This window comes from Eleginops maclovinus, chromosome 22 (genome assembly GCF_036324505.1).
Source record: "Eleginops maclovinus isolate JMC-PN-2008 ecotype Puerto Natales chromosome 22, JC_Emac_rtc_rv5, whole genome shotgun sequence".
Lineage (NCBI taxonomy): Eukaryota > Metazoa > Chordata > Actinopteri > Perciformes > Eleginopidae > Eleginops > Eleginops maclovinus.
The window spans coordinates 5,820,856-5,843,318 of record NC_086370.1 but is presented as its reverse complement, the minus strand read 5'-3'; the positions used below and the strand labels follow the sequence as shown (position 1 = coordinate 5,843,318).

The window sequence follows — 22,463 nt, the reverse complement described above, 5'->3', positions numbered from 1 at the left end:
AGCATACCACACAATAAGCACAATAATGATAAACCTGCTATATAAGCTTATTTTTTATGATTATGAGCTATTTACTGTAAATCCTGATCCACCGGAACATGATTGAAGTGTTACCAAATGTTCATTTTCACAGTTAAAGGAAGATCAATTATTATTTTCAAAAGCAGCATATATAAGTTGTAATAATGAGGCAGCAGACACTGAAACATCAGACACAGTCAATCACACAGGATTCACTTTGAGCATCTGACACACACATACACACACACACCTGCTTCCATGGCTTCATACCCGGCGTGTCTGTGTATGTGGGCGGATGTTTCGCATGCTCTTACCTTGTCCCCGAGTGTGTATGTACCATATGTGTGTGTACATGAGCGCGGGCTAACTCCTTTATGCGTGAAATGGAGAACACTTTGCACCTGAAGGCACACGTCAACACGCCAAGAACCGCCATCAGCTCAGGACTTTGAGTCATATCCAGCTGTTCACACACGCACACACACACACACACACACACACACACATATCCGCATGCATGTGCGCGTGGATACAAAAACATATCTGACAGAAAAAAAGTGATAAAACATTTTATTTTTCCACCCACTCACTACAACAATCCACTGTGATTCCTCCCATGAGACAAATAACGGGCATTAGTTTAATTATTTCAGCAGCATCATACATTCAGTTTTAATAAAGCATGTGTTTAGAGCTACTGGAGTGCTACCAAATTAGCGCCATTGAAAAATAAATAAAAGGGAAATAGATAAAGGAATCGAACTAACTCAACTCGTGCTGGCAATTCGGAGACCACCACAACCCTAATGTTTTATAGTTTGTATGTTTAAGGGGGGACGAGTGCAAAAAGTCCTCCCTAATTTAATCACCGGTACATTTGCAAGTCGTGGAAAGACCGGAGCATCGCCATCGCCATCATCTTTGCTGGAGATATACTACCAACAATCCTTTTCCACAGGCTGACTAATTAGCCACATAAAGGTCAAGTAAAGTCAGAGTGTGATTAGAGAGAAGAGGGGGAGACAGGGGTGGGAGGGAGGCAACGAGACAGACAAGAAGAAGAAGCTCACATACATCTAGTTTTGGACCTGTGCCAAAACGTCTTTCCTTCTTTTTTTGTCACCCTGCTTTTTCTTCTTTTTTTACCCCGTGCCGACAAGAGAGCATTTTCTACAAAATGTTGGCTTCAATTTTTAATGAAATGCTTATGTTGCTGCACCTGGACACGCTGGCTAAGCTGGCCCATCAGGTAAGGGTTCCCAGGAGGGTCATTAAAAGCAGATCGGACCTGCCTGTGTGCCAGGCATGATGCAAGGCCTTCGAGAATCAAATGCAGTGAAGACGGGTGGGTTTCTCTGCTTTTAGGGAAGGTGTGTGTGCAGTTAATAAGTAAATATGCATGTGTTTTTTTTTTTCACGTTTGTAGTTACTATGGCGTGACGCTCTAAAAATGTCAGTGTTAGATGCAGTGTTTCTATGCTGGAAAGTGTGTGGGTAGTTTGTCTGTCAACATGCATTTCTTTTTTGTTCATATTTGTAGTTTTTATTGGCTTACCAACCACTTTGTTTAGCTATATTAGCATATGTGTGTGCTAGCATTTATTATGTATATCTGATTGATGCACATGTTTCTGTGTAAAGGTGTGTGTGGGTTTTGTTAACCCATATACATTTGGTTTTCCTTTTTTGTTTATGTTTAAACAATACCAATTGGCGTCATACTTACATTACAAACCACAGCTACATTACTGTGTGTGCTAGTAATTACTGTGTGTACATGTTTACAAAAAGCATGTGTTTCTGTGTTCTAAGGGAAGGTGTGTGTAAAGGTATTACCCTTAAATGCATTAGGTTCTCTTTCTTTACTGTGTGTGTGTGTGTGTGTGTGTGTGTGTGTGTGTGTGTGTGTGTGTGTGTGTGTGTGTGTGTGTGTGTGTGTGTGTGTGTGTGTGTGTGTGTGTGTGTGTGTGTGTGTGTGTGTGGTTTGTAATTCAATACGCATTTGGAGTTCTTTTTATGTCCATATGTGTAGTTTTTATTGCCTGCCCATCCAAAACAAATTACAAATTCGATGTCATAGATTAGCAAACACTTGCTTTAAGCTATATTAGCATGTGTGTGCTTGCATGTACTGTGTGTATGTGTTATATGCATGTGTTCTAGGTGCTTTAAGTGAACGTTTGTGTGATTTGTGAATCAATATGTGTTAGATTTTCTTGTTTTTGTCCATATTTGTAGTTTTTATAGGGGGCGCTCCAAAAAAATAGATTGTAGATTGCCAACCACTTGCTATATTAGCTTTTATGTGCTAGCATTTACTGTATGTGTTAGATTCACATCTGTGTGTGTGTGTGTGTGTGTGTGTGGTTGAGTGCCAACATGACGGTAGATGGAGGACCGGTGCTATTCCCAGTGAGCCTTGTACAGTGGTCTTGCCGCAGGCTTGTCCCCTGGCTCAACATTGAGTCAAAACATCTCCTGTGGTAAAACAAAAAATCCCAAGAAAAAAAAATACAGCATAGGAGTGCGCTTCCCTGTCAACAGCAAAACACAGCAACATGTTGGATGACAATGACACTGACACTGCACTCCCAACCTTTGGGAATTCACCGGAGTGAGGAGCCCGTGTTTGCCTGGTGCCAAAGATCCGAATGACGAACAGTAGGCTGTGTGTCATTCTGCGGGCTTTTCTAAAACTACATATGCTTTGCTACACACAAGGCAGAGCTCTTACACACTGACAATGGCTGTGCATTTGTCCCTCTACCTGCAATAGCCTGATCCCTGAGGGGAGTGGATGTTTTAAGACATTCGAACATTCTCATACACACACAGACACACACACACACACACACAGGGTAAGTGGACCCGCAGCCTAATGCAGTTTAATCACTCCCAGCACATCCATCAGGGGCTCCAGTAGGGGAGTGGAGTATTTTATCACCACTTTTAAGGGTTATTAGTACAAATACACTGTCACCCTGCATTACCACTGCAGCGCTTTAGGGTGCCATGCCCCCACCACATTCATTACAATCTCTATCAATATCTATCAGAACTAAACGCTCCCTCTTTCTCCCTCCACCCTTCTCCTTCCACGTCCTCTCCTCACACACTCGCTGCCATTAAAAGATGAAGACTGACTCCCCTCTTGGCCCTCTCCTCCCCCTCTCCTTGCCTCTGTCTCCCTTCACCTCCTTTGACACGCACCTCTAAAAGTTTCACTCTATTTATCGTCCGATGTTTTTCCGGCCGGATGCTGTCGGACCGACTTGATGGAGTTTGGCGGCTGGCAAGGACACAGCTAGACGATGACTTTAAGTGCCCAGTGGTCACTCAAAAAAAAAAAAGAAAAGGGAAAAATCCTGGATCGGATGACTTCTTTTCAGGCAGACTGAGCACATTATTCACTTTGCTGTTTGCTCCATTACCGGGCGTGCAAAGGTGAGGGGATTATGAGACATTTGCTTTTTTTCCCTTTTTTTTTGATGTGTAAAGTTACTTGAGGGAAAGGACAGTTTGCAGTTTCTGGCCCTGGAAGGTGAAGTGGGGGATATCAATCAAGCAGTTTCCGACACCTATGGAGTCCATTACTGACTGGCAAGAGTGACATTTGGACAAATTTGAAGGGATGTTCTTGTTCAGGTCTTTTAGTCAATGATAATCTGTAGGGCGTCAGTGTGTATCTGTTTCTGTACCTCGAAGTAGGTGGGCCTCACACTATATCATTAATGTCATAAGCTACATATGACAGATACTGTGGATCTTATCGCTTGAGTTTGATTTATATTTTGTATTTATATTTTTGAAGCGTAACAGCAATCGCTTGACATGAAAAGCGAACAATAGGTATAAAGTAACTACATCCTGGTCAACTTCATGGCATTATACGACTTTGAGATGAGGGGACCAGAAGGGGTAAAATGGTCATTTCCGAGTTTTAGGACTCATTCCTGCAACTACTTTATACAGCAACTTGTTCTTATCAACGGCCAGAATGTCGTCGAATGTTGCCAAAATCGGACAGTTTTAATTGAGTCCCAGATTAGCCAAAATGATTAAAGGCAAACATTAAAAGTATTGCTAAAAGTGATTCAGCATCTTTGTATTCTATCTACAGTTTTATAATATTCCTTTATCCAGGCTTTATACAGTACAAAGGCAACAGCAGGTGTGTTTAGGCTCACTGAATGTAAAACACACTTTTTTTAATTCTACAACCAAACAAACTTACATAACATATCCTACTCCCTCACTTTTAGTTATTTTTTCCATATTTTATTCATGTATGGATATTCTCCAGCCCAGACTGAAGTCGTCATTGAGCTTTTCCAACAAACACTGTGTACACATTCATCTGCATATCCTCATGCTATATCCCTGATTCCTGAAACAATAGCCGCCATCGAACGTTCATGATTTACTTTCACTTGACTCACTCTGCCTGGGATCGTCTAGTATTAACTTAGATACTGTATATAGGTAGGTTTAGATATGAGAAGTGAGATTGTTTCTGGTAAGATATCAGAGGCAGAATAGGATGGGTCATGCCATCATCTGGTAAGGTGAGTAGAGAAAGTGTAGATCATCTGAGCAAATGGCCTTCGGAAGAATAGATATTTATTGGCATGACTGGCATGTGAAGATTCAGCTCCAAAGATCCATTAGGTCCTTAGCAAAACAAAAAAAAAAGAAATTCCAGGCTAGCTAACTAGTTAGTGTGGAGACAACTTCAAGTTAGCAAAGTTAGCATATAAATAAGGAAGTTGTCACATTTTTTGTTTCATTCGCCAGTCAAGTGTTTTTTAGTTGTCTAGATCTTCCACAGGTAAACAACTTAGGTTTAGCAACAACATTATTCTGCCTTACAAGTATCTTTTCTTTAAAAAAACACATGTACACATATACCAAAATATCAAATTTGTGTCTTTTTGTTCAAAACATTTAGGTCTCCCCACCTACGCCAGCGCTATAGTCCTACTACTGGCAGCTGTTGGCCGCAGGTTCCATGGCTGGGGAAGGTTATTTGGAGGTAAACCCACACAGCTTGGGCTTGCTAAGTGGCACAATTATCATGCTTACACAGTATTTACGTCCATGGCACACACCTGGCACACAATCGACTTGGTGTGCATTACCGTATGAACCAACCTCTAAAAATGCATACAATGCTCCAAACCCCCTCCCTGAAGAGGAACAATTTAAGTTTGAGGTTGATGTATAGGAGCTAGCTCCAAATTAAAAAGATATTACAGAAGGAACCATTAAAGTTCTGCTTCTCAAATAGCCTTGAAGCCTGCAGGTAATGTGATGTAAACCGTATCTGCATTTACATTTAAGCACGTTTGGAAAATAACCGTCACATGAACTCCATATGTTGGATCTTTCATCCCCCCACACTCACATTACAAATACACAATCAGTTCAGTCCTTTTTTTAAGTTCCTGTTTCATCTGATCAGGTGGCTGTTTGTTCTTCTTTTAATTATTTTCTTCTTTTTATTTTTTCCCAGGATCATGACATAAAAATCTATACTTAGATTCCCCAAGCTCTCGTTATCCAGTTGCACATATTTCATGGTGAAATAAAACAGCTTCATAATGAACGTTGGAATTTGACCCCATACGGTCCGGGCCATGCAAAGGTCGGGGAAATTAATTTGGCCCACTATTTCTAGAGAAGATGGAGAAAAGGAGTTGGAAAGACAGAGGAGAAAGGTTATTAATATAGTGTACCCCTAACCCTAACCCTGCATTACTTGTACCTTTAGGGTTAGCCATCCGTTCATGAGTTTGATCGTAACAACCAGTTACAGTTACTGCATGCAATTCAAACTTGTAGCCTCGCATAAACGGAAGTGTATCTTTACGGTGCTTTCCAAATTGAATTTACTTCCAGAAGCGCCGTTAAGGATGAGTTTGTGTGCGTGCGTGTGAAGCACCTCGAGCACCGCTGTCATCCTTACGAGGAACAAAAGCACTCAGCATTACAAGCCCGTCCAAGCCGAGTTCTACCCTGTTATTTATGGAAAGCGAAGAGTGTATGGATTAAACAGATGATGCCAAGACGAACAACACACACAAAAAAGAAGAAGCCATGATTCATTTCCCAAACCATGGAAAAGGGCCAAAGGACAAACAAATCAATGGCAGTTTGGATGATATCTGGCCTCGAGCACTGACAGGCCTGGGAGTGTTTGGCATGAATGTAAATGTGAAAAGTGTAGTTTTCTTTAAATGCAGCTGGGCCAGCTAAAACTACAATGTATGCTATTTTTTGTCCCGATTAACTCAAAACGTGTATTTGACGCTACTGTTGTAATAAAGCTTTCAGCAGTCTGCTCCCTCCGGATTAAGCTGAAAAGTGATGCTGATGATTTTAGGAGACAACACTGAGATCCATCAAATCAGAATCCAGCCAAAACAATCAAATAATGCACTGTATAAATGATGTCACACTGTAAAATCTATGGCTTATTGTCTGGGCAGAGGGCCAATTCACATTGCTACACTGGTTATGCAAAACGGAAGGAATGCCTTCGAACGTGAGCTAGTCATCAATATACAGCTACTGTTATTCAATGTAAATTCGACGTGTGTTTTGTGTGCTGACGGCGAGCCCTCTTAAACGCCACATGTGAGAGGGAGGATGAGGAAGAGGAGGAGAGCGAGGAAGAGCGAGGAAAAGGAGACGAGGCCCTGGCTGGCTGGCTGCCACTCATCTGGGCACCTTCTCTAAGCAGGGCAGAAAATCAAATACGCCAGGAAAGAATTAAAAGGATAAAGAGAGGGGAGAGAGAGAAAGAAAAATGATTTTTTTTCTCTTATAAATAGCAGGGCTTGCCAGAAGGCAGAGGAAATGAGAGCAAGTGAGCGCTGGAAAAGAAGGGCTTGAGCTTGACACGGGGCTTAAAATTGAGAGGGGGGCGGGAAGAAGGGACCTACTGCGCGAAAATGTCTCCAACCAAAGCAAGGATTAGTGTTCCAACCTCCTCCACCGCCAAGATCCGCCAGTACAACTAATCACCTTCACAGCTTCTCTCACTCCCTCTCTCCTCTGTCCTTTTTTACTCTTTTCATTCCCTTCTTTTTTTTGCCTCCACTCTCCTCTGCTCTTTAAAGTATCATTTCGCCCCTCTCGTCGTCATTATGGCTCAAATTAAAGCGGAATATGTTCTGCCAAGAACGATTAGCCGCCGCAGCCTAACCGGGTGCAGTAAGGTGCTTTTTTTTTATCTAGTGTGCGCGTGCATGGTACATTACCCGGCACGGGAACACAACTTCAAAAGGCATCTACATATATGATGACAAGGGATGTCGCAGATAAACCACACTCCATCCTCTCCCTTTGCTTTCTGTCTGTCAAATCCCCTCTGTCACTCCATCCCTCACTCTCTGATCTTCCCACCATTCCCGCCTTTTTTCCACCTGTCAGTCCATCCTTCCCTCCTTTTTTCTTTTCCCTCTTTCCTCTCCGACATCCATTTCCTCTCCCTCCACGACAAGGCTCCTCACAAAGATGGCGACGGCGACAAGTACGACGGTGCATAAACATAAACAAGTCAAATTGATCACACAGAAGATGAGCCAGGCGGTGTTTCTTTTTTTTTTGAGGGGGTTGTGGGGGGGGGGCATGAAACAGACAGGAACGATTAAGCTTCGTTCTCTTCTTTTCTCCCAATTCTTCCTCTTGTAGAATGTAGGGGGGAGAGCATTTGCAGATCCATCCCGGAGAAAGAGCCACTTCATAAGCAGATGCCTGGCATACGATTGCAGCCGGGGGAGTGTGTGAATTCATTCTCCTCCGCTATAAATACACGGCCGTGTCTCTGTATAGGTGCAAGCGCAAAATGTAATTAGGCAGTGAGGCAGAAAAAGCAAGCTGCCTTTCTCTACGTTTGCATATTTTGTCCACAAATAATGTACTACAAAGGCAACGAGAGGGAGAAATCTCTCTTGAATATTCATTTACAAAATAACGGTTTGCTGATAAGGCCAAGGCATGTGATAATCAATTAGCTAAATGTTCTACAAAACCTGGCAAGAAGCGAAAAAGACAATAATAATAAATGCACACACACACAGTGTAAGTTGGGGAAGCGAAATGACGGCTTCAGCAGAAGTCTGCGTTGAATATCCATACCACATTAGCCTAGATAAAATATCACAAAGAACAAAAAAGGGAGCAGGATATGTATTTCTAATGAGTTTGTTTGTTTCGAGTGTTCGTACAATAAGGAAGAGTTTGTTTTACATACAGTGAGCCTAAACGCACCTGCTGTTGCCTGTGTAACATGCGTGGGGTAAAAGAATATTACAGGAGAAGATGCACATGTGTGTGTGACAGGAAGAGATGTCAGTGTGGCACGGTATAGCGAGTTCATTTTGTTTTCCATAGTGATAAACGGCGATGGTTAAATGCTTAATGTTTGAGCACTGCACTCGATTTATTTCCTAATTTATTAATGAAATGTTTGGTCCAAATATATGTGTAAATAATGAAAAATGCCCAGCACAATTTCCAAAGCTAAAGTCTTCAAAGTGCATGATTTATTAGGGCAACAGTCCAAAGATGTATAATGGTAAATGACTGAGCCATGCACTCCAAGAACTTTGAAAACACACAGGATGAAACTGATATAGAACTGCAAATTATTTTTCTGATTGATTTATTTTCTCAATCAATGGATTATATCACTTGGTATATTTCACTTTCGAATGGTAGTCCATTCGCAGTCGAAAAATAGTCACAATTGTCAGTCCTTTCAACAGTCCAACATGACTTCTTCTAACTTGTTTCATCGGATCAAGAGTCCCTATGAAAGCAAATGTGCCGTATAATGATGCAAATTCTATGCAGAAATCGAAGAAATGGCTTAAATAATGAATTGATTATAAAAATATTTATGATTAATTGTCTGTCTATCAACTAATTGATTATTGAGCTTTTTTTTCTGATCTTGGTCTGCATATGTCATTCATGTTCTGCTGAATTCCACAAGTCTAATTGTACAGCATGTCCAACACACTGTAAGTGAATTGTCCTTTTGCATTACTGCTGTGTATGCATGTGAAACCAATTACAACACATGCAATTAGGCCTTGTGCCCATTAATAGCTCTAACAAATACTAATGTTAGATATAAGCAGCTGCTTTTAATCCAATGCTTGTCACCATTAAGGTTTCTCCTCGAGGACCCCGTGCCCCTGATGCCATGCAGAGCCCGGCGTCCTCTACTGGTCAGAGCGGGAACAACATCTGACCCTGCCTCTTGCACCCGACCTGGCAGGGAACAAAGAGCCAGCGCTGTGCCAAGGTGGGCCCGGGGAGGGGAGGTTTCCAGAAAAGGAGGAGGTGGGGGTTGGTTAAGGGCACAGGCATACTGGAGCAATGCAGCTGTGCTCCACGGTCTACCCCCAGCCGAACAGGGGCAAACGGTTTCAACGTGTGTCACGGGTGGAGGGCAAGGGGTGGGTAGTTGTTGGCACAGAGGGGTGGGCTGGTAAGACATCCGTCATCCTATCATCAATGCTGTCACATCTTAGACAAATGGGCTGATTTCTACAACCCGAAAACAAGGGAAGGCAAAAGGTATCGTGTGACTTTTTACGGCCTACTACAATGAACAAACTGAAACGTTGACTTTGATTAAATGTATTATGTCAACAAATGTCATATAACATTCACTATCACTGTATTAGGTTAGTTGAAAGCAATAATATTAAGTTGAACCTTATTTAAACGCAATATTATTGCTTTCAACTCCTAAATACAGTTGTGTGAAATGCGTTGACATAACACATGTAATTAAAGTCAACCTTTCAGTTTGTTCAGTGTTACTAGATTCAGTAAGCATTGGCCACAACTCATCAAAGGAGGCAAAAACAAAATGGTCACCAAGTCAGGAAATCTGTCAAATTGAAATTAAAAATCAGCTCCTGAAGCTGTTGTGCATATGATCGTCCTTGGCGGAGGCCCAAAGCCACGTTTCAGGGTCCGGAGCACCCGCTTCTGATGAGTGAAAGAAGGGAGAGTGGCATATTTAATTTCCCCCCACTACCCCCATAGCACCAACACCGACACCACCAGCTTTTTGTTTTTCGAAGCTTCACCGTGGCAAGGTCTTCCGTAATGACACCTTGACTGTGAAGAACTTCATCTACTCCGTCGCACTATCTGCCGCCCGCGTGACAAGACGGCGGGCTTTGTTGCGAGGAGAGCTTTGAACTGCAGACTGACAGCGCAGGGGAAGCCGTTCCAGGCGTAAAGGTAAATTATTATTACTTACACGTTTAACCCAGCACCTACAACCCCCCTTGTACACCCTTCACCACCCTCTTCCCCGTTCACCGGACGAAGGAGGCAGCGGTGGTGGTGGTGGGGGGACAATTCTGACATCATGTTGCCCTCTTTTGGTGGGTGTTTGGAACTGCACCTCACTGTCCTCTCACCTCAAAGGCAACAAGATGTTTGACAACTCATTCTAATTATTCTATCTCGATGTTTAATGTAGGAATACACAGCATGAAGATGCCAAGATTAGTTGAATCTAGGAAAATTAGCAATCCTTCTAAGAACATTTCAAATGAATTAAATTTACAACAAATGTTAGAATGTGAAACTTCTTCATCACCTCAACATCACAATATGTTTTCTATTGCCTGTCCCTGAATCAACCATACATTACAGGATGGCAGGACTTTTTTGTTGTTGGTGGATTTGGAAAACTACACAGCCAAATTGTGTCTCCATTTACAGTATTCACCTTTGCTCCTTAATCTTTCATACACCTCAGCATTGTTTTTAAACCATATTTTAATTTTGCTTGTACATCCAGGTCATTTAGATCCATTGTATGAGATACATCACCAAAAAGGCAACTTAAGTATAGCATAAAACGACAGAAACATGCATAGATAGCTTCCTGATACATTGGATTACCATGTGGGAATTCATGTCCAGTTAAGATGCAAATGCAATAATATATTTCTGAAAGTACCTAATAAAGTAAATGGAATCACGCTGAAAGAGGAAAAAAGCTCAAATCCACCAAAAATAAGTAAGTTCTGTCAATTTCAAGTTTAGTTTTTTTTTGCACGATTCCATCCTAAATCGGGATATTTGAAAAAGTCTTGTCAAACAAGTTTTACATTTCTACTTCTAGAAGAGCTATAACAGCCATAGCAAATGTACAAAAAAATAAATAACAAAAGACTGGGCATGTGTATTCATGGAGATCACATCACAGTACTCTACTCACCAGAAAAAAAGGTCTTGAGAATTCTTAGCTTTATATTCACTCATTGCAATTTGTTTCTCATAAATCCAGGGCTGTCCTTTCAAGTTAATCTTCATATGATTTAAAAAGACTTCAGAAATAAAAAAAATGCAAGAGGGACATACTGTTAAATACATTTAAACTTCAGATACAATCAGTGCCTGGACTAACTAGCGCCAGAGGGTTACATTTGAGACACTTTATGATGAAACAGGTGAAAGAAGATAAGATAACAAAGCTTAATCATTGGCCACAGATGTAATTTTTTAATATAAAATGACACATAACGTGGATTGAGGCTCATGTTCTGCTGTTGATCTTATTCCCCCCCCCACACACACACACACAGGCAGAGCTGAGCACACTGGCAGCGCCTGTCGTCAGGCAAAGCTCCAAGCCATTTCCCCGAGATGCATCTCCACTGAATCAATAGGGCCCTCGTAGCATATCATTAGACATAAGTATTATAATTACTTGTGTTATTAATTTTGCCTTAATACCAGGGATAATATGATATGTAATTCAACCCTATTGAGGGAAGAGAAAATAAGATAATCACAAATGCATCTCTTATGAAAATCAATGCTGAAATGGATATTCCAATAATGCCAAACCACTGCCCCTCTGTTTTTTTTCTCATGCATATCAACCAATCATTTTCCGCATTCATCTGGAAAAAAATATATAAATATGTCCGACATATTTCACATGGACGCCCCTGTCCGAGGCAAAACAATATGGATTTGTGTTGCCTCGCAAACAATTTTAATAAAAAGCTATTGATTGGAGATCGAGCGGTTAGCCTGTGGGCGCGGAGCAGCAGACCCCACCGGGTCCAGATCATTAATGTCCTCAACTGCTGGCTTCACTGGCGCAAATTTGTTCAATAAGGGTCTGGCACGCATGCTTCAGGGTTTGATTTTGATACAGCCACATCAAAGCTTCTGTGGCTGCTCCACAGGCCAGGAATCTAAAACACGTTAGCCACACATTAGCTTAAAACACGAAACGAGCATGTGTTTTTCTTCTCTGGGAGTGTTACAATGGATTCCAATTAATAAAGCATGCTAATGTTTTGAGAAAGTGGCAAATGATTAATGAATTTAAACACACATTACTCCTACTCAGCCTGAGCACTCATGGCAAACATCATCTGGAGACTAAACAGGGCTAGTTGGAGGAATGTGCATAGTAATAGAGCCCCAACCCACAGCAATCCACACACACACTGTTCAGCTTGTCATCAACAGACATCCTCCAGACAGAGAGGGGGGGAATGAAGAAGCAAAACACACTCTTACATCCTCTGCTTTATGTCAAACCTCATCGAAATGTGTGCAGCCACAGTATCTACGTCGAGGCTAAAACACAGGCATATACTTTCCCGAGCAGGTATCAAAGCGTTGGCGCAGCGAGACACTTTTAATTACCAGGTACTTTCCTTATGCTCGTGATTTCAATTTCTCCCCGCAAAGCTGGTAATGATATTCAAAATGCCTGCTGGCAACTCCAACTCCTCATTCTCCCCCCTTTCTTTTTTCTTCCCACTAAGATGTGAATACCCTAGTTTATAGGCTTATTTGTCCTCCAGTCACTTTGTAAAATCTTTATTCTTCCGAAGATATCTTTTTAAATGTGAGCCTCGCTGGAAGGAATGGCAATAAAGGTTTTGGGGTAGGGGGGGTGGGGGTTGGAGAGATCAATGCAGAATGTATTAGCCGGCACTACCGAGACCAACTTCAATAATAAAAGAATTGATCCTTTAAACTGAAGCTTACTCCGGGCCTGCATGGTAAAGGAGGATGGTCCATTCCAATACTGCGCGGGACAGATGGAGAATCACAGCAGGGTATTTCACCCCCTCCCCCCAAAAAATATTCACATTGTATTTCAAACCCATATTAGATTCAGTCGCACGATTACTGAGGGATTCTTTTGGAAATGCATGCATTATGGAGGAGCATATCCACTAATACAGCATATAGAAAAACATATTCAATTGGCACTACTTAAGCTTTGTCAAAGGAGGGTGAGCAAAGGGAATAAACGGTGAAAATGATACAGTTAAATGTAGATTTTTGTAGAAGAATATGTACTGAATGACATTTAAATTTATGGTTAATAGGGCAATTTGAATAGTCGATACGTGTGATTTAATTTAAAGAAAAATTCCTTGGCATTTTTGTTTTTAGAACAGGAGCTGGTAATATTTCCATTAGCCACCGGACACATCAGATCCCAGCAGTGTCTGTGCACACAGCCGTTGGTAGTAAAACGCCAGCAGTAATCAAGCGTGAGGGCTGGATATATAACAAGCACACTTCACAGTATGCCTAACAAGCGCACTTCACACACTAATCAGCTCAAGTGGACTTGCATCCACATCCTTGCACTACATTCGTGCGTAGGTACGAGCAATGGTTTAGATTATGAAATTATCCGGATAGTATCAATAGATAATATTATCAATGATTTGACAAAATGACTGACTACGTCGAGGATTAGAAGGCAGTGAACATTCCTGTGGCAATAATTGTGCCGAATGCAGAATGGGGCTCATATCTAATCAGAGAGGAAATAAACACAAGGTACTTTTTTTTTTTGTTAAGAAAACTTTCTCATTGATTTTCTTATAAATATTTTGTGCTCATTCACAGTGCTTCCATATCAACACATTAAACAAAAGCAAAAAGACATACCAGTACGACCAGGATTGGTACAAAGGGATTTAAATAAACCAGACATGAATGAGGCTGCAGCTAAGAAAAACTTTTCTCATGAATGTGTTTTCTTAAAAAAAAATCTATGCTCAATTAAATGTCAAACAGCTGAAAAATTAAATCACAAGTTCCCAAGTGAAGTCCTCAAATATGTTTTCCCGACACACAAAAGCCTGTATGTTTTCATATATTTATTTATAACGTATACTGAGGCAGTACATTTCAATATTTAAAAAGCTGGAAACAGCAAATAACAACTGACCAATTCTCCAAATTCAACTCATTTTCTGTCAATTATTGATAATTTGACTAATTGGTACAACTTGAATAAACAGTTTTAAGAAGCTCTAATAAATATTAATTATTTCCCCAGAATAAAGATTTGAGTGTTACCTAAACAGAGACTTTTTTGCCCCGTGTCATAATTCAGATTGAGAAACTGCTTATTTATTTTGGATCAACAGTAAATATAGTCAAATGTTTCTCATTTTGCATAAAAGGTGCAAAGAGAAATCTTTTATTTGTAGCTTAAATATGAAAGCAAAATAAGTTTCAGCATCAGTCTGAAAACACAGCTAAAATACACACACACACACACACACACACACACACACACACACACACACACACACACACACACACACACACACACACACACACACACACACACACACACATCCAGTGACCCCCAGTTCTACCTAATGTCTCCTCCACCCATAGAGGGATGCGGAGGGGGGTGCACGATAGACACCGCCTCCTGTAATCCCATCAACTCATGTCAGACAGCAGTTTGGATACAAGCCTATCTGTGAGGCCTGTAATCCACGACTAAGGCTTCACACACCGCGCTCACACTATCTGCAAACACACACAAACTCATGCACTCACACACACGCACAGGTTGAGAGAAAAGTGATAGTTGGTGTTTGCTTTACTGAATTTGTTTTTGCAGAAACTCTTGATATGCTACTGTAATGCACATAAAGGCAGAATCAGCATGTTGTCATGCATCATTTTGGCACACATGCAGTGCTTTGAAAAATAAATGCAAAGACTTGTATGTATATACAATGTAGATATCAACGGCAAAACATGCGAAGGGAATTATATAATGACTATGTTAATCAGTTTATCCTTAGGGAAAGGGTGCAGGTATAGAACATAGAAAGAAATGTCAATTTATTTTCTGACAATTTGACAGAGAAGTGCATTTTTAGAGAGCACATAAATCAAATGTGTGTCTGAACGTTTAACATTTTTTGCAAAATGTGCTGACATATTACAGAAAAGCAGTATATGAGGCTTTGTCAATTCTGACCTGTTGAAAATGTATTTCTTGTGATATAAATGGTTAATAAAGCTGACTCAAGTGTGGTCAAATATCACGCATTACATTACTAAGATTAAACATAAAAATCGGCAAAAAATGCTAAATTCAAATATATCCAAAAAGGACTAAATCCATAAAATAATCTACACGTGGCCAAATCCCTGAATGCCTTCACCACATTTTCCTGTCAAGTCATTCAATCAATCACCGGTACCGAGGAACAACGTGTCCCATTGTCATTCAGATACATGCAAAATGCCACAAAGAGGAGAGAGAAAAAAAGAAGAAAAAAACGAGAGATAAAAAGACACGTCGGACAAGGCACCCCTGCTCATGTCTTGCTTCGGAGAAAGAGAGGGAGAGAGAAAGAGAGAGACAGAGAGAGACAGAGAGAGAGAGAGAGAGAGAGAGAGAGAGAGAGAGAGAGAGAGAGAGAGAGAGAGAGAGAGAGAGACGCAGGGTGCAGGACCCACACGATGTAGTTCCAGCCAATTGCATTCCAGAGAAGTGACCATGGCCAGTGATAAACAAAGCACCATAGATCATTCCTCCCCCAGACGGAGCTCCGGCGCTGGAGGCAGCGGAAGGCAGAGCGGTCAGAGTGAGACAGAAAGAGAAGCAGACAGAGACAGAAGACCACAGAGAGCTCACCGCTTATATGCCCCTCTGCTATCCTCTGATGCTACATTCTGACGCCCTTTTTGCAACTGGAAAATGCCATTAATGCCGGCTGTGCAGATTCCATCACTGCATGACAAGAGAAAGGCAGCGAGAGAAAAAGAGGGAGGGATCCTTCTCTCACTGTGCCGATGCAAAAAAAAAAAAAAAAAAAAAACAGCCTTAAATTGTGTCCTTTAACAGAACAAAAAAGGCATTCAACACTTACCCAGATTAATTTGCGTCACAACAGAAACCTCAGATATTCCTCCCAAACAGATGTGGAGCAGTGAGGTTCCCCTTCTTTTGTTTGTGTGCCTGCCCGGGCTAGGTTTCTCTGTTGGCATCAGCCGGCTTTTTTACGGCTTTTGAAGCAGGTGGATGACAAAAACATCAATCTCTCCAGGCACATTGTGTGGCATGCACGCGTTGACACACTCCCCTCACCGGCTCTATACAGTATAATCACACATTCCTATTCTCTCCTCGCCAGCTCCACGAGTAAAATACGGGGCTCAAAAAGGAAACTGAAGGACAAGTGTGCATTGTTGGAGTGTGCTTTTGTTGTAATCATGTTTTGATTGGATTAGAATGGGAATTTGCTTTCTTTTCAGAGTTACATTTGCCATATGGCAATTGGTAAAAGGGAGGGCATTTGGAGCATAAGCCAGAGTTGAAATCCTGAAGTGTCCATTCTATTGGTTCCCGTGTTTAAATATTTATTGCAAACTTAGCTAGGTCAGTCGGGTTCAAGATCAAAAGTCCAAAAAAAAACCTTAGAAAAGAAGAAACCAAAACATATCAAAAATGTGTCCTCTGCTCAGAGTCTTTATTGAAAGGAAAAGCTGCCTTTCATGAAGCATATTCAGGCAGCAGTCTATACACCAACACATGCACATGAGCACATACTACAGTTTAAAAAAGCAGGAATAAAATCTGAGCTGACAGAAAATGCTCCGTTTTAGTTTAATACACACATTTAATCTCACACACACATTATGTTATGAACATAGGTTCACCTGCTGAAGTAAAAACAGAACAAATGAACCAAATGAAGTGAAAACCATAACGCAGATTCAGGCAATAGGTGTTTAGAATAATGCAAACTCCAATTTTCAGAAAGTTATGAGTAATCTGATAAAGTTTTTTTTTTCTGTAAGTACAATTACTTTTTTTTGTATCCTGATTACGTAAACCTGTTCGATGTAACCTATTACACCCCAAGCCTGATTATAAACAAGTATTCATTGGGTTGCCAGAAACATGACTGCGATGATTAACAAGACAAAATAACTCAACGGTCCGTATAATATGTTGCGTTATTTATTTTGTATTTTGTGTTAGGCCTATACGTTTTTCTAATAATGTTGGGCAACACGAGTGATCAGGGGGTTGCCTAGCCCCTGCAGAGCATACCTTGTGAGGCAACAACACAAGTGGTGTCGCTGAGGTAGGGAAATGACTCAACAAATAAGTCATGTTTATTGTGCTTTCACACAGGACATAAACAGCTGGGTGGAATTATGTTGTTATTTGGACCATCCCATTATCCCAGCCATTCATCCTAACATGTTCAAAGTTTGTAACTATTTATCACCTGTCATTGCTCATTATAATGAAAGTTATGCTACATTATTCATTGGGTTGTACGGAAATGACAAGGGCATAACATTTCGTAGGTTTAAATAAGGAATTTCAGTAACCTGTCTGTGTATTTAAACAATGTTTATAATATTGATTTGTCATATTCCTTACATTTTGTTGTACTTCAAGATACTGCTTTATATTGTGCCGTCCAAGGCAGAAACTTAGAGAAGGCTTAATTCAGTTCCAAGTGAATGCTCTAAAAAGTCATTTTGACAGCATTTTATGTGTAACAGCTAATCCAACTTTCAAAATCTTCTACATCAGGGACTGCATTTGTGTTTTGGGGTTTTACAAATAATGCCTTTTGGCCCTTGTAATCACTTCAAGCTACAGTTGAACCAAAATACAACTTTTTACACGTCAAAAAAGTCTCTGCCTCTGATCTCCGATATTTTTAAAAGTCACTGAAGGCAGCTGCATGACGTCATCTGTTTTGTTTTTCATGGCGGGCTGTGGAGCTTTCAGACAACTTCGCCTAACTTTCCTGACAGAAAACAAGTAACTCATTGCATTATAACAACCTTAACTTAAGGTTACAAGTTCAACAGTTTGGTGCAGGGTGCTCTTTTATTGAAACATCTAAAAAGCCCTGCTAGTTAATACTGTTAGGCTCGCTAACGTTAGCTAAGGAAACAGTCCTCCTGGTTTGACAGCTAGTTTACAGTCACTGTTAGAACGATGGAGAGTTCATTCGTAAAAGACAACCCACTCCTCTTACCTCTCAACAAGGAGAAAACCGTTTATGACGGATTCATAACAGTCCAGGTAAGTGAACGTGCCACTGCATTCTTCTTTCAACCACCAACTCCAGACATAGTCGAATATTATAATTGTATGATTTGTTGCTATGGACAAATTAACATGTTGATACAAAATAAAAAAATACTTACGGAGGGACGTTACATGAATGTCTGCCAACCGCTGGTAAATTCGGCATATTTTTAATCGTCTTTCACTTTGGAGGTCATGTTTGTAGCAACTTTTATTATTATTTTACTCTTGTGAATGTACCACGCACCGCTACGTCATGTCACTTTTACAGTATGGGTACCAACTCTAAAAAAGTACAATTTCCAAAAAACTACTATTTCTTTTCATATATTGTTAATGCCGAATTGAAGAAGTTATATTGTTTATTTAGATGGGGAGAAGATTGTGTTATACACTCTGTTCAGCTTTGACAGAAAGCAGAGAAACCTTACATTGTTGCATTTCTCAGTGAAGTTCGGCAGGTCACGTGTTGCTTTTCTCCGAGACAGTTATTAAAAGGAAGCTGGATAACCTTTGCACACGACCTTTGTCAATTTAGCTTTGTTCTGTTGCCTGTCATGTAATCTGCTGTCATGCTATGTTTCTCACAGGAACGCGACTTCAGATTGAGAATACTACTACCTCCAGATCGCGAAGTTAAACGGGCCAGGTGAATGGCCATCTCACCTTTTTACAAGAAACCTTTGCATAGTGATGTTCTAACTAATACCTTTTGTTCTTGTAGGCTGCACTGCTGCTGGCAGTTAAAACACCTGTTGCATGGCTATGAGCACGTAGTGAAGCAGGTAAACTCTACATACATCCATAAACGAATAAATACAAACTGTCACATTTTTGCTGCAAATTGCGTCATAATATTTATTTTAAAGTTGTGTGTGCTATTGCAATCAAGTTGATTGTTTTCTTGCCATCTCATTTTACTCCTTTGTGTTCTCTGCATTGTGCCTGGCTTTGCACTTCTACTCTGTCAGCCACTAAGAAGCATAAAAAAAATATTTTTCACTGTTTAATTAACATCGCCAGGAAAATGTCCCTATTTGTTATGCTGCCCCTCAGGGTTATTTGGATGAGATTGATATTTCACCCCGGGCTGCAAAGTTCATTATTTTCACAGCCTTTAAGCTATCATAAATTATTAGAGCTAGTGGCAGCCCCCATTAATCACAAACAGTGTGTTTGATTTGAATGGCTGGCTAGAGGAAGAAAAAAAGAATTGACACTGTCACTTCATTATCCTCCCATTCAAGGATGTCTCTTCTCTCTTGTTTGACTCCTCACAGAGGCAGCAGCAGTCGCCTGATCTTGTCACTTTCATTCTGGAGCTGAAGACCGTCTTGGTAAGGAGGAGAATGACACGGTTACTTTGACATTGTTGCTTCATGAATAGGAAGCAAAACGAAAAACCTAGAGACGCTATCAATAGCCTTGATCTGGAGGTACCAAATACATGTTGGGTTTGTTAGATTAATGAAAAGTGTAACGACCTATGTGCTCGCCACCGAACACTTGCACAAGACTTATTGGCCCTGCTTGTTGTATTCATGGTGTAGTAGAGTGATGTCGTTGTGATAGGATGTGCATAGTAATCAGGGCCTAAAATAAGGAGCTTTTTCTCTGTTGTTGCAGGAAGTGGGTCTGAAGAGCCGCCATGAGTGCCGCTCCATCCCACCTCCACAGTATTACGCTCAGCTCATCTCTGAGATGGAGACCCTTGGGTGGGGCAAGTAAGTGACAAATACTAGCAGTGTTTAAAGGAGCATAAAGCCTCTGATGACACAGAGCGTGTGTTTTCTTAACACAAACCGTGAACTCTTCACTACCTTATATTGCTTTGTTTCCTTGAGCCACTCATACGTCTTTTAAACTGACATTTCTGATGCGTTATCTTTCAATGTATTAGTTTTACTGATAGTTGTGAGTACTTCTTTGGCTTTTAGTGACGATTTACAGTTATGTGACTGGTGGTTAAATAAAATACGATGAAATAGTTTCCAAACTCATTCAACAAAAAGGCCTTGACAATAGCCAAACAAATCTATCTTCTATCATCTTTTCTTCTACTACACCATGGAGACTACTATGTGTCTCTTTGGCGTCTTCCACACAGGTTGCCCCTATCTGTGGCACTTAAAGGCTGGCACTGTGGGAATTGTAGTATTTTACAGTCCATTAAAGGACTTCAGATGGAAATGAGCTATTAGCTCAAATCTGGTATGAATCATCTCTTCTCTTTTCTGAGATTAATGTAATGTATGCATGGTCCTTGTTCAAATAATTAAAAAAGAAATGGACTACAGAGGTCATTTCTAGGGTGCATTACTTTACCTTGAAACAAAAACTAAAAACTGGCTCTAACAGTACAGTTTAAATGAATTAAAACAAATGATCTGAAATGACACGTACCATAATTATTTTCTTCTAAGTTGTTGTTTTCTGTCAGATCGTGATAACTACAGTAAAATCATAATGCTACAAATATCCAGTCAGTAAGTAATCATCCAATTGGACCTGCACCTGTCAGTAATTGAAAACAATTACATAAACACACTGCTGTCTGATCGACGCTTAACCCTCGTTTTGTTTGTAGCTAAAGTTTATTTTGTTGTTTCTTCCACAACTGAGGCTAATTGCATTATTCTAAATCCTAATCAGTAGTGTGTGGTAATTGACTAGTGTTAACGACTTCATTTCTGTGCTTGGAACATGTGATGGCAAGCTTACTAAATGTTAATAGCTGTTAAAATGGACAAAAACAAGCTTTCTGAGGGCCCATTCTATCCTCAAATGGCATCAGAGTGAGGCGTCGGTGGTCCACCCGCCATATTCTCACAACATCCAGTGAAACAATGGTTGCCATTGGCCTGTTGACAAATAGTATCACTTTTGCAGTGGTGGATGTTTATCTGTTGTCACATACATTTTTTGCCAACTAAACCCACCCACTTACCCATTTAGCTGATTTCAGATAGAAGCCGCTTGCTTGAAACAACTCTAGCACGGCGTCACCAGTTGTAAATAGTTGTATAAATCGACCGACAGTAAGAATGATATGACAAAAATCAGTATTTTCTCAAAATGAACAGCTATTTTTGTTTATTATTTTCCTATCCCCCCTGCATGGTCCCTGGGTTACTCTGAAATACATTTACTAGCAGAACTGATGGAGCTTGTAACTCGATACGGTTATCAACTGTGTGCTTTTCTCTTTGGAAGCTACATGCTTCAGTTATTATTAAAAATGTGAATGTTCTGAGACTTCTTTTACTTTTTGTTTACTTTCCCCAGAGGTACGATTAACATACCGAGGTGTATACAGAGCTAGAGTCCTCTGGCGCCTTACAGAGCTATGTGGAGCAGTCTTTGTTTTTCCCCCAGCAGTGATTGGAAAGCTAGCAAAAACACAGCTCCACATTAACAAATGGCTCTTAATGACTTCCTTATTTTTAGTTATTGAGTTATAGTTAAATCCAGGTCACATTTAATAACTCTCATCCACATGCAGCGACAGACCCGGCTAATACCGTCTACTCCTCTCGTCATGAGGGAAGTGGGGGTGGTGGTGGTGCTTCGTGGGAAGATGTCTATTCTCCCCCAGCTCAGATTAAGCCTTGACTACTACACTCATTTTCCACTTTCCTATTAATGACCACGGCTACAATTATGATATTAGCAAAATGCAAATGGCTCTAATTGAAGACTCTCAGGTTTTAATAGGAGAACGGGGAGGGTGGGGGGTGAAGGTATGCTTTATGCTGGAAATGGGACCAACATCATTTCCAGTGTCGTGTTACGGTTAGCAGGCATTATACACAGTGGGCCTCAATCTCCAAAGCACTCGAGATTCGCTTAGCGTCTTAATTGGTATGGGCCGTGCTAATAGTCACCAGGGGTTTTCAGCTGTAATTCTGTCTGCTGATTGGCCCAGGTAAGTGAGTCTTCCTCTCTCTCCGCTCCCTCTCTGCGTGTCTCCATCCCCGCGTTTGAAAGTGTGGTCATCTTAATTGGCTGGCGATGGCCTACCATGTGTTAATTAATGGAA

General features: G+C 40.7%; 1 protein-coding gene across 2 annotated transcripts in view; it reads left to right on the top strand.

Annotated features, from left to right (window-relative positions):
• The first annotated feature begins 18,103 nt into the window (after nucleotides 1–18,103).
• Nucleotides 18,104–22,463, top strand: part of fancl (FA complementation group L) — a 26,938-nt gene continuing 22,578 nt past the window's right edge. For both annotated transcript variants that reach the window (XM_063875342.1, XM_063875341.1), the window contains exons 1-5: nucleotides 18,104–18,418; nucleotides 19,015–19,073; nucleotides 19,149–19,209; nucleotides 19,705–19,761; nucleotides 20,051–20,148. In XM_063875342.1, coding sequence (XP_063731412.1) covers nucleotides 18,332–18,418; nucleotides 19,015–19,073; nucleotides 19,149–19,209; nucleotides 19,705–19,761; nucleotides 20,051–20,148 — 362 coding nt within the window. In that variant the 5' untranslated portion in view covers nucleotides 18,104–18,331. The remainder of the gene's footprint in view (nucleotides 18,419–19,014; nucleotides 19,074–19,148; nucleotides 19,210–19,704; nucleotides 19,762–20,050; nucleotides 20,149–22,463) is intronic.